The sequence below is a fragment of the Podarcis tiliguerta genome (genome assembly GCF_965153285.1).
Source record: "Podarcis tiliguerta genome assembly, chromosome: 9".
In the NCBI taxonomy this organism is placed as follows: domain Eukaryota; kingdom Metazoa; phylum Chordata; class Lepidosauria; order Squamata; family Lacertidae; genus Podarcis; species Podarcis tiliguerta.
The window spans coordinates 39,946,295-39,958,924 of NC_139542.1; the positions used below are offsets into that span (position 1 = coordinate 39,946,295).

The 12,630-nt window shown below is 40.4% G+C and overlaps 1 protein-coding gene across 1 annotated transcript in view; it reads left to right on the forward strand.

The window, feature by feature from the left end:
- The window catches only part of GUCY1A1 (guanylate cyclase 1 soluble subunit alpha 1), a 35,638-nt gene extending 24,404 nt beyond the window's left edge, over positions 1 to 11,234 (forward strand). Inside the window, exons 5-9 of the mRNA XM_083457748.1 lie at positions 923 to 1,632; positions 2,496 to 2,981; positions 3,474 to 3,617; positions 7,185 to 7,339; positions 8,500 to 11,234. Coding sequence (XP_083313874.1) covers positions 923 to 1,632; positions 2,496 to 2,981; positions 3,474 to 3,617; positions 7,185 to 7,339; positions 8,500 to 8,701 — 1,697 coding nt within the window. The 3' untranslated portion in view covers positions 8,702 to 11,234. The remainder of the gene's footprint in view (positions 1 to 922; positions 1,633 to 2,495; positions 2,982 to 3,473; positions 3,618 to 7,184; positions 7,340 to 8,499) is intronic.
- Positions 11,235 to 12,630: the final 1,396 nt, after the last annotated feature.

Genomic DNA, 12,630 nt, shown 5'->3' on the forward strand with positions numbered 1-12,630 from the left:
GCACGCTCCTTCCTCTTTAGTATTAGAGTACAGTGGTACCTCGGGTTAAGAACTTAATTCGTTCTGGAGGTCCGTTCTTAACCTGAAACTGTTCTTAACCTGAAGCAGCACTCTAGCTAATGGGGCCTCCCACTGCCGTCATGCTGCTGCTGCACGATTTCTGTTCTCATCCTGAAGCAAAGTTCTTAACCTGAGGTACTATTTGTGGGTTAACGGAGTTTGTAACCTGAAGCGTCTGTAACCTGAAGCGTCTGTAACCCAAGGTACCACTGTACACACCTCCTCTGCAATGTCATCTCTCTGTCATGAGGTGATACATGAACATTTTGGCATTTCTCCTCTAGAACTTGCACGCATACCACATGTGTTGCTTTCCAGTGTACAAGTTCCACCTCAGACTCCAAAATTCATGTTTGCTACCAGATGCTTACTTCAGCTCTTAGATTTTAGTAAACTCTAATCCACTTCTTTTTTGTCCATCTGGACAAAAATTCATTGTCCTCCATTAGAAATGGTTACCAATTTTTTGCTCAAAACAAATAGACGTGCAAAGTTGTTGTTACAACTTGTCCAAATGATTTCTAAACAGCTTACAACTATTAAATAAATCCATAATTAAAATTCATTAATTAACATATACAATTAAACAATTAAAGATGTAACAATTAAAAGTTTAAGAAATTTAAAATAAAATAAAATTGCAAAGCAAAGTCAACAAGTACTTTGCTCCTACCATACAAGGTTTTGTGAGAATGAGAGGAGATGCCTCCAGAGACTGATCTGAAATGGCTTTGTTAGTTTGAAGATGTTTAATAGTGGGAAACTGGTTTGGGGTGAAAGAAAATGAAACGCAGAAGGATTAAAAAAAATCAAAGGCATACTGTTTAGAAGAATGCTGGTATAAAATGTTTTAACTTTGCAGGAGTTCCAGTAAACATTATGAAGGAATCGCTTGGTGAAGAGCTTTTCAAAATATGCTATGAAGAAGATGAACATATCCTAGGAGTTGTCGGGGGATCCCTCAAAGACTTTTTGAACAGTTTCAGTACTCTTCTGAAGCAGAGTGCTCACTGCCACGACGCAGAAAAAAAGGGTAGACTTGAAGAGGTCTCAATACTGTGCTTGGAAAAGGACCCAGATTTCTTAAACGTGTACTATTTCTTTCCCAAGAAAACAACCAGCCTCATCCTGTCCGGCATTATCAAAGCAGCAGCTCACATTTTGTATGAAACAGAGGTTGAAGTGACGGTGATGCCCCCTTGCTTCTGCAAAGATAGCGCTGAGTTTATTAACCAGCCATATTTGTTGTACTCTGTGCAAGTCAAAAGTGCAAAGCCATCCTTATCTCCGTGTAAACCTCAGTCTTCTCTTGTGATTCCTGCTTCTATGTTCTGCAAGACTTTCCCATTTCACTGCATGTTTGACAAGGATATGGCTATTCTGCAAGTTGGCAATGGTATAAGGAGACTGTTGAGCAGGAGAGAATTTCAAGCAAAGCCAAACTTTGATGAGTGGTTCGAAATCCTGGCCCCTAAAATAAACTCCACGTTTAGTGGGATCATGACAATGCTAAACATGCAGTTTACTATAAGAGTGAGACGAGGGGACAGCGCTCTTAAAAGGTCAACAGGGGTAAGAACAGGTTTATCATATTTATATTTATTATTTCTTCATCCCATCTCTAATTCAAGTGTGCAAATGCAATAGTAGCTTTGGAAGTATTACACAAGGCAATGAGTGAATAACTATGAATGACTCCTCCTCCCATTTTGGGGGGCTTTGACACTGGGAATTTTGAATCTGAAGTTTCTCCTCATGTAACTTTCTTTTCATTGCAAAAGCACAAAAGTGAAAGCATACACAATTCTTGCATTTATTTGTTAATGCTTCCATTAACAATGGAATGCTTGTTTGAAGTAAGCTATTCTCCACTTGTTACATTTGTTTTGGGGTCATTCCACTTTGGATTGCAGGTGAAGGGAATGCATGTTTTAACGTTACCTCATGAGGAAAAGACCCTACTCATGGAAAACAAGCATGTCAGGGAGAAAGCTAGGTTAAAACTCCACCTTAAGATATATTTCAATAAGGAGGTTTTTTAAAAGCAAACAATCACAGGAGAGCATTTAAACATATTGGCCCTTGCCAGAAAATCTGTAGGACAGCATGTAAGCTACATCCAGACCCTACTCTGAGTTTTCTAGCTCCTATTGACCCCTATTTATGCATGTGAGGTGCCTCTCCTTACCAAATTACCCAGTGGGAACAATAGTTGTTAAGTTCCACCTAGTAGAGGGTCAGCCCCTATTTATCTAAAGCTCTTCAGAGGTGTTGAGATTTGTGATTTTATAATAATCATTGAGCTTCTAACCCAAAGCAGGTTGTCTGGAGAGAGTTTGGTACTATGGCTTAATAACTTGGCTATCGCTGCATTAGTAAACTTCTATAATGCACCAGAAGTCTCACATCACCTCATCTTTCTCTCATTGTTTCAGGTTATGGACCTTAAAGGACAGATGATCTACATCTTTGAGTCCAGTACCATCTTGTTCTTGGGATCCCCCTGTGTGGATAGACTAGAAGACTTTACAGGACGTGGCCTCTATCTTTCAGATATTCCAATTCATAATGCACTTAGGGATGTTGTTTTAATAGGAGAACAAGCCCGAGCTCAAGATGGGCTGAAGAAAAGGCTAGGAAAACTTAAGGCTACTCTTGAGCAGGCACACCAAGCCCTTGAAGAGGAGAAAAAGAAGACAGTAGATCTTCTGTGCTCTATTTTCCCCGGAGAGGTTGCACAGCAGCTGTGGCAAGGACAAGTTGTACAGGCCAAGAAATTTAATAATGTGACAATGCTTTTTTCTGACATCGTAGGGTTCACTGCTATCTGTTCCCAGTGTTCACCTATGCAGGTTATCACAATGCTCAATGAGCTCTACACTCTCTTTGATTACCAGTGTGGAGAGCTGGATGTCTATAAGGTAGAGAATTTATTGCATCAATTTGTCATCCTCGAGAGGGGAATCAAGCTTGTAAGGTTATTGGAGTGATATAATGCAACTTAGAGAAGATGGTGTTAATCTGGAATAAGTCATTTAACGAATTATATACCTCAGAATGCAATCCTCGGTGCATTTAGTGTGGAGTAAATCTTCTAGCTTCATTGGCACTATTTATGAGTTAATGCCTCCAGGACTGATGATAGAACCTCATGGATGGTGGATGAAAGATAAATATTTTGACATTTTTGTCATCATGAAACACCACAGTAAACCAGGTTTTACAGCTCAAAAGAATCTGCTCCAGCAGCTTGCAAGTTGCATCATGCAATTAGCACATCAGAACTCATGTGAATCTCAAGTGGGTGGGTGCGTTTTGGAGGGGACAGAGTTATGGACAACCCTTCCAAGTGTGGTCTGTGTTTTCTTCATGTGATTTTACTTGTGTTCTAAGTTATTTGTTTTAATGTTCAGGTAGAAACCATTGGAGATGCATACTGTGTGGCTGGAGGCTTACACAAGGAAAGTGAGACCCATGCTATTCAGATTGCATTGATGGCTTTGAAAATGATGGAGCTGTCCAATGAAGTGATGTCTCCACATGGAGAGCTCATCAAGGTTAGCATGTTATCTCAAATTCACTGAACTACTGATATTTTAAATACTAGCTGGTAGAAAAAAATGTTCCTTATTTTCATTTTTTAGTGAAGTATTACCTAAAATGCTTTTCTTTCACAATGATTTAATTTACCTCATGACCAGTGCTCTAAATTCATTTGTGCTTTTCTGTGCATAATTGGGACCAAACCAGGTGTGATGTGAAAGATCCATGATCAAACCATCTATATTTTAGAATTTGTTTCAAAGTATTTGTTTGGTGGGAGGTGCTCTTTTGAGGGCTGGAGAAGGTGGTTTAACCCTTCCCTCATGCTGCTTTTCCACAAAAGTTTCTATTTGCCCCACAAATACTTGATTTGTGGTGGTGACACCTTTGATACTGGCTTAGCTGATGTGTTGCCACTGGATGTTCAGGCAATCAGAGTACAAAGCAGTTTGAAATCCAGATTCTGTGGAGAAAGAGAAAGCCGCTTACAGACTGTCATTATTTTGGGTGGTGGGATTTAATCACATAACAGCAAATTCAGGTTGTGCAATTAAAGTGGATTTTTCCTCTTGTGCAGCACTTTCTCCCTCAAATTTATGTTTTCTGGCAAGGAGAAATGATGGAGAAACGCACTGGAAGGTTAGGAAACGATGTTTGATTCAACATTGTATAACCTCCCTGTAGACAAACAAGAATGAATTCTAATGGACAGTGAATACTGTCTTATTACCTGTTTGGCTAGAAGGAAACCATGACACAGGGTCAGACTGAGGACAAGGAAGAGTCCTAGGATGTGGGCAAGTTATGACATAGATTGCCCCAAACCAAGGGGGCTGAAGAAAAGGAAAAAGAGCAGAGTAAGAAATAAACCAAGACAGGAAGTTGAAGGAATGATAGGTGGCTTGGGAAAAGGGCAGGGGAGATTGAACTGAGAGAAGAAGAGGATAAGCAGCCTGAAGGAAATTATGGCTGGGGGACCACAGTGCTTCAAGTCACTGTTTAAAGTCAACTGCTTAAAACCTCTGTCCAAAAGGACTGGTAAGGTCAGGGGGCAGGGTTGCTAAAAAAGAGTCATTCCAAGGTGTGGCGTTCATAGGAGTTATTCCAGCTGCTGTTTCTATGGCAGCATTATCACCTGGTGACTTTTAGAGAGTAATGAGAGCCCTAAAGGGTCCAAGGACTGAGTTTTAAATATTGATCTGAACTGCACACCACTTTCTTTGGCTGCAAGATTCTACAGAAAAGATAAATATGCCTTCCAAAAATTATGTTTGGAAGATTTATTTTCAGCCCAGGCAGCATGTGAACATGAATCACCAAGTGGACATTAATAAAAATCAGGAGAGCACTGCTGGTGTGCTAAGCTCATCTTGCAGTCACTCTTCTTGCCTTCCTGTACAGTTACCAATGGCCTTTCTCACAAAGACACTTTGTCTAGCCACAATCTCAGGGCTATCTTTCTTCCCAGACTGGTAGAATTAATCTTCTTTTCCACTTGAGTTTCCACTGGTGTCTCATCAGCCCTCACAGACCTGATCCTAGCCTGACATCCCCTCTACTTTTCTGTCTCTTCCTCTGTTTTATCTCCTTTTCCCAGCAGGGCAGTTTCCCACCCTGAGGCTGCATTCACATGGCAGTTTATTCCATGTCCTTGATGCTTTCCTAATGGTGAGATTTCAGACAACATAAGAGCCACTTCCAGAACTATAGTGGAATATAGTGAACTATAGTCGAATACAGCACATGTTTAGCATTCATGTCCACCTTTTTTACAAATGGGTTTCTTCTGGAAGCAAATTACATGGAAGTGAGCACTAAACTTGTACTGTATTCCACTATAGTTCCACAATGCAACCTAGCAGTACATGTCATAGATAGTGCTATTGGGAAATGTAGCCCTTAGACTCCACAGTCCTATTCCATAATGTTAGATTTTCCAAAAAAGGGACTAGTGTGTTATCTATCCCTAGCAGCTGGCATATGGGCTTAGCTCTTGGACCTTATCAGTTGAGGTTGTTTACACTTAATGTTTTCAACACACTTAATAATAGTTAACTCTTACAATATTTGACCCTTGCTGTGTAATTGTATTCTATCTCAAAAGCTATCTCAAAAGCAAACTACTAATATCCTAAATTGAGTTTTCATTACTGTTAATCAGCATTCCTCTGGAAAGTCCCCTTGGTGCCCATAAAACCACGTTAATGTCACTATGGATAGCTCAGTTGGGAGAGTATGAGACTCTTAATCTCAGGATTGTGGGTTCGAGTGCCACGTTGGGCAAAAGATTCCTGCATTGCAGGCGGTTGGAGCAGATGCTTCTCATGGTTCCTTACAACTCTACAACTCTACAATTTTATTATTTATCCCTAGCTTTCTTGTGGCCTACTAAGTATGAAGCATCTGCCTAGTTTTAGGCATAGCGTGAAGAAAAGCAGTCCGTGCCTCATGAGATATTGTACCTTGCAACTCAGCAAATCCTAAATTGGTTGTGGTTTCACTACAATATGGGAGGCACTTGGCTTTGCCAGTTCTCTAAAATTCCAAAGGCACCGACCCCTCCAATTCCTGGGTAACACCTGCCTTCTGTTTTCTGGGCTTGATCACTTCACTAGCAGGTGGATGGATCTTAGTTGAGAGAAACATTTACATATTTATCTATTGATTCCAGGCTGCTAGGAAGTGGAAAACACGTATGCATCGCAGAGCTTTTGTTTGATTATATTCGTAAAAGTTTGAACTGTGATTTGAATATGCTTCCATCAGTCAATGCATGCATTCTCTTGATCCTTTGGGCTTGTGTAAAGAACTTTCAAGTGATTGCCAACGCCAGCCTGTAAATTAGGAGATGATTCCTTGAACAGTAATGGTATTCTGATTGCAGCTTTGTACATAATTTCTACTATGCAATATGCCCTTGTTTATGAACAAACTGCAAAGAGAAGACAGTATGCATGTAACTCTTGAGAGGTGTTTGTTTTTAAGGATACAATAAAAATAACTATTTTTTCTAGCTGTAAACAAGCAGCATGCTGCAAAGTATTTTGTTGGACATGGAAGAATAAATTGGCTGCATAGTATTTATCCTTTAAATGTAATTGTAGAATACAGAACAGGATTGTAAGACATGGTAAGTGCTTGATTTGAGGGGAAGCCAAGATGATAGAACTGTTGAAATAGCTTAAAATTTGAGAATCACAATCTCCCACAAGTTCCTAAGCTAGAGGTTAATGGACTCATTTCTCAGAAAATGGTCCACAGAACACCAGCTCCATTTGTCCCAACAAGGTTTGCTGGAAAAGAACAAAACAAAAACTAAAGTTCTGCATCAACCGTTCCTGTGGGACTACACTCAGACATCTCTGCACAAACATGCTTTGTTTAGACTAATGGTAAGCATCAAAAGAAGTTTTCTGTTGTCACCACCTGACTACTGCTCTCCAAATTGCACTGCTCATATTCCAGTCAAAATCCACAATGATTGCAAACGAGCTAATAAAACTTACTGCGTCTTTGATAGTTTGAGTTTTGTCAAGTGTAACAATCAAACAATATTATATATCTTCTTTTGTTTTCAAAAGATGCGCATAGGTCTGCATTCCGGCTCCGTCTTTGCTGGCGTCGTCGGTGTTAAGATGCCGCGGTATTGCCTCTTTGGAAACAACGTAACACTTGCCAACAAGTTTGAGTCTTGCAGCGTTCCTAGGAAAATAAATGTCAGCCCAACAACCTATAGGTACAGCAGTTTACTATGCAAAGTTCTTATACTATGCAAGTGGTGGCTTGTTAATCACTTTCACATTTATCTGCAGCTTTCCCCCCTTTGCAAAGTACCTCATTGCATTCTATGACATGGTTCTATTGAATTAGCAGAACTGTGGGGTGGGGGGGGGAGAGGTTGGAAGAGACTCTTTTGCTCTTCTTGTTGTTGATTTTGTGCTTGTTGGCTTTGTGCAATACTCAGCAAGAGAACCACTGTCAGGAATGGATAAACCTGAATGTTATGGAAGGTTGAATAAAATGATGAAACAGTGATGTATTTTAATTTGATATTGTATGCTTTTTGCATTTTCCTTTTAAATTGTAAGTCACTTTGAGACATTTTTTTTTTGCTGTAACCAACAAGCAAAACAATAACAAATAATAGAGTCTTATTACCTATTATTTACTGCATTTATTAACAATTGTATGATTTGCAGTACAATAAAAACTTACATGAAACAATTCCAGATACAAGAATAGTTAAACAATTGCACATACGTATATCTAGCACATTTGAAAAGTTAAGCAGGATCAGTTATGATTTCAAATTGGATGGGGAAACCATGTGGTTGAGATTCCTGCTTTGCAGGGGGTTGGACTAGATGACCCTCTTTTGGTCCCTTCTGTTATTCTATGAAAAACATTGTTTAAAAAAAGTGTATACAACAATTAAAAACAAGCAGATACCCTTTGATTCCAGTAAAAACTTGTTCGGATGGGAAGCCTATATGACCTAGCAATTTGTGTTGATGGCAGATACAGCACACCATCGTGCATAGAAAATTAGGGATTGCAGCACAACGTGATCCATAATGAAGTGAAGTAAGACGTTATGTCACTTGCATTGATACCACCAATGCAGTAGTTTAATACATGCATAAAGCTTTGCTGTGCAGAATTCACTTGTCCTTGGGCTTTCATTCTCTTTAATATCAGAGACAGATAAATGCATATATTAGAAACGTGAGAAGAAATTCTCCAGATCTTTGCATTGCAGTGGTTAGTTCAGAGTGAAACTGTCACCCTTCCATGCAAAAAAAGCAACAAATATGAATTTGTTTTGATAATATTGATCATCATTAGTTAAAGGTTACATGTATATTATATTTAACCGCATTTCAATTTTTCTTGCAGGTTACTAAAAGATTATCCAGGATTTGTATTTACTCCTCGTTCAAGGCAGGAACTTCCTCCCAACTTTCCAAGTGATATTCCCGGGATCTGTTACTTTCTTGATGCTTACCTTCAAGGAACAAATTCAAAGCCCTGGTTTCAAAAGAAAGACGCTGAAGATGGAAAAGCAAATTTCTTGGGGACACCGACAGGAGTAGACTAAGCTGTGCTTTCTTGCATTTTCAGGATGAGTTCTGTATGAACTGAACATTCAAAAAAAGGAAACATGGCAGCACTTTAGCTTGTTAACACCTGAAAGCCAGTATTAAAATTACCAAAAAAGGGATATTACATAATACTTTTAATTTCTATTTTATGTAAAAATATATTAAGTCAGTGGCAGTTTCGAAGGGTGAGAAGCAGGAGCGGCCCATATTAGTGACACCTCGTGTAACAATGAAAGGGGGAAAGCCCAGGCACCTAATATTTATTTTCCTCTTGCAAACAGCTGCTTTACCAAGGTGAGTCTGATAAGGGCTCCCTACTTCCCTAAAGTATGTGCTTGACACTTCTCTCGACTTCCCAGTCTTTAGGAATCACTTCTGGAGGGGCAGCATTCAAAACAAGCAGAACTGAACTGCTTGCTATATGAACAGCATAACATGTAGCACTGCTCTTTCTTGAAATATACAGTGGACCCTCGAGTTGCGAACGTAATCCGTGCGGGAGGCATGTTCGCAACCTGCAGTGCTGCGTCTGCGCATGCACGTGTCACGATTCGGTGCTTCTGCGCATGCACAAAGCACGATTTAGTGCTTTTGCGCATGCACGAGTGCCGAAACCCGGAAGTAACCCGTTCTAGTACTTCCGGGTTCGGCGTAGTGCTCAACCCGAAATTGCGTAACCTGAAGCGTCTGTAACCTGAGGTGCCACTGTATTTGGGTTACATAGAGTTGCTTAACCAAGTTGTACCAACTAGTGGTGGGTGGGGAGGTGTTGCTCACCAGGCTTCTCAACACCCAGGTGCCACTGCTGGCAACAAGAAGGATGGGGGAACAGCAAAGTGGTCAGGGAGTGCGGTGCATGCCTGGAAGAACCAATTCAATGCTTCCATCGCCATGTCTGCACTACACCAAGCTCTCTACCACCTCATCTCTTTCTTGGTAACTAGCAGTGATGCTTGGCATTGGGAAGCCAGGTGAGCAATGCCACATTGTCCACTGCTAGTTTTAAACATGCACATGTAATACATGGCAAAGAGAATGTCTACCTAGGTGCAAGTGGAATTGGTGTCTAGCCTCTCATCCTCATTCTGCCTAGGGGGCCTCACAGATGCTACAGTACCATCTAAGGAGTAGCCTGGAATGACACTATAGGCCACCATTCATTTGATGGGGAGAAGGCTGTTTTGTTCATGAATGGGGGAAGTGAAAACATGTTCAATCTCAGTTACTGCACACTGCAAGCCATGCAGTGTACCTTTTCTTAGTTTCCATTTACAGCCCATTATTACTATAGTAGTATTTTTAAATGTATAGCAGAAACAAAGATGACATTCAAGTAGCCCCATTACAGTATTTTAAATGAATCTGAACTATTCCTAATCTTAATTCTTCCAGCACCATACCTCAATGTGCTTTTTGTTATGCGGTGGATTTTCACACGGTAGCTCAGAATGCATTTGTAGTGCACGGCCTTCACATTGCATGCATACAGAATGCGCTACAGATCTGGACCTAGGCCCCATGTGTACACTGTGATACTTTATGCATTTGCACTGACACCAAAAATGGCTTGGCTGGATTTTTTCCCTCCTGCCTTTGCATCCTTCAGTCCTGGCAATTAACAAAGAGAGTAAAATTCTTGTCAGGATGTTAAAATACCGACCAATTCTGAAACTACGCTAGGAGGAATTTTTTCTTTTAGATACCTTTTTCCTGCCACACTCTGGGTCCAAGCAAGTCTATGTAGTAAGATCTCCTTCCTATGTCCTTCTCTCCCTCCATCTCAGACTTGTAACTGTTCCTCTTCATTTGTACAACTCCCTGAAATTATTCTTGACATACCTGTCTGGAAATGGAATTTCTTCTTTCTCAAACTTACTGCTCTGACTTCTGTACTTCCTACAGTTTCCTATTTCTTATATCATGGGATATAAGAAGTATGTATCATCATGAATATGTGTCATCAAAAGAATTAGGAAAGAGAGGAAGCATAACATGATGGCACAACCTCAAGAGTTTCATGCTCTTTTACCAGCTGAGAAATGTATAATCTGGCCAAAGTGTCCTAAAATATGGGACATCCTTTTTCACTGCATTGCTGCATCATTTTAAGTAAAGCTCTGTTCAGTATTAACCATTTCCTGAAAGGCACAGGTTAATCAGATAGTAAAAGGCCAAGCATTTCACTTAGACTGCAATCCTATGCACACATACCTGCAAGTCCCTTTGAAGTTAATGGGACTTAATTTTGAGTAGGCCTACATTTGATTGCTCTTGCATATATGGTTATCAGCTGTTTTCAGTGCTAGCATACACATATGTCACTTACTGCTTCCTGAACTTCTTTCACTGTCAATAAATTATACCAATGTGTGTATATGTGTGTGTGATTATAATCAAATGCTAAAACCTCTGTAATCAAACTTATAAATCTGATTTCAAGGGGAACAAATCTCCCTTGTTATGTATTATAGCAATAAATGTTTTCTTTTCGTTGCTATTTAAGTTTATATTAAAGTGTAAAGTAAACTATTCCACAGTATCGACCATTTCTAAACAGATTGCATTGCATTCATTACAGAAGTGTAAGGTGTGCGTGCGCGTGTGTATGTGTGTGTATATGTGTGTGTGTGTGTGTGTGTGTGTATGGATGGTGTACTCATGTTTTGATATATGATGACTTCAATAAAAGGAAAAACACTTGAATAATGTACAGAACATTTTTTCCTATATGCATAAAAATGTAAGGCTGTCATCACGCTGCATAAACAGCCATGCCTACTCCAGCATAATGACAGGGTGGAAGGCAGCCTATCCAAGTTGTTTAATGGAAGGAGGGGTTTCACAATGCAATTTGGAAAACTCCTCTGTGAAGTCCCCACCCCCGTTCAACATAGCTGGAGTGAGGTTTAACAAGGGCACTTCAAAATAGCACTGTCTGAAGTGGAGGGATAGGTGAGGTAATGGGTGAGACAGTGGAGCTGCCAGGTTTGAGAGAAGGGTGGTGGTGGCAAAAGGGTTGGATGACTTAGGTTGAGTGAAGTGAACAGGGGCAGTAGCTCCTAACTGCATAATAAATGTATAAAGAAGCCTGCCAGTCTTGTCCTAGTAAAGGTCAGTAAGGTTGAATCACAAGACAGCAAGATCATGTAATTCAAGTTCAACCTTCTCCTTCAACTCTTTATTGATCCTGCCCAACACTTATGGAGCAGAATGGTGCTAAATTCCAGGGCTCTGGCACAGTCTGCATGAGGAAAGATTTTCCATGTCAGGCCATGGCATATCCCTGCTAAACTCCAGTGAGAGTGATCCTACATGGGTACAGATTGTAAGTTATACTTTGCTGACGTGGAAAATCAGTAGGTGAACCCACAGCATGATAAAAATGTCAAAGGGGCCCTACAAGAACAGACCAAGGATCCAGTATTCTCTTTCCCAAAATGGACAACTAGATGCTTCCAGGAAGTCAACAATGAAGAACATAAAGTCAGTAGCTCTCACCTAGTGTTGCTCCTTAGGATACAGTAACTAGAACATGGGGAGGCAAACTAAGGCCCGGGGGCCAGATCTGGCCCAATCGTATTCTAAATCTGGCCCGCAGACGGTCCAGGAATCAGCATGTTCTTACATTAGTAGAATGTGTCCTTTTATTTAAAATGCATCTCTGGGTTATTTGTGGGGCATAGGAATTTGTTCATTTCCCCCCAAAAAATATAGTCTGGCCCCCCACAAGGTCTGAGGGACAGTGGACCGGCCCCCTGTTGAAAAAGTTTGCTGACCCCTGAACTGGAAGCATCCTATCCCTCCATCCCGGTGACTAATTGATGGTTCCACACTCCATGAATTGGTCTAAACCTTCCTTAAATTTATCTAAGCTAGTGGCCATCTCTTCATCTTGTGACTGTGAATTCCATAAATTTAATTAATA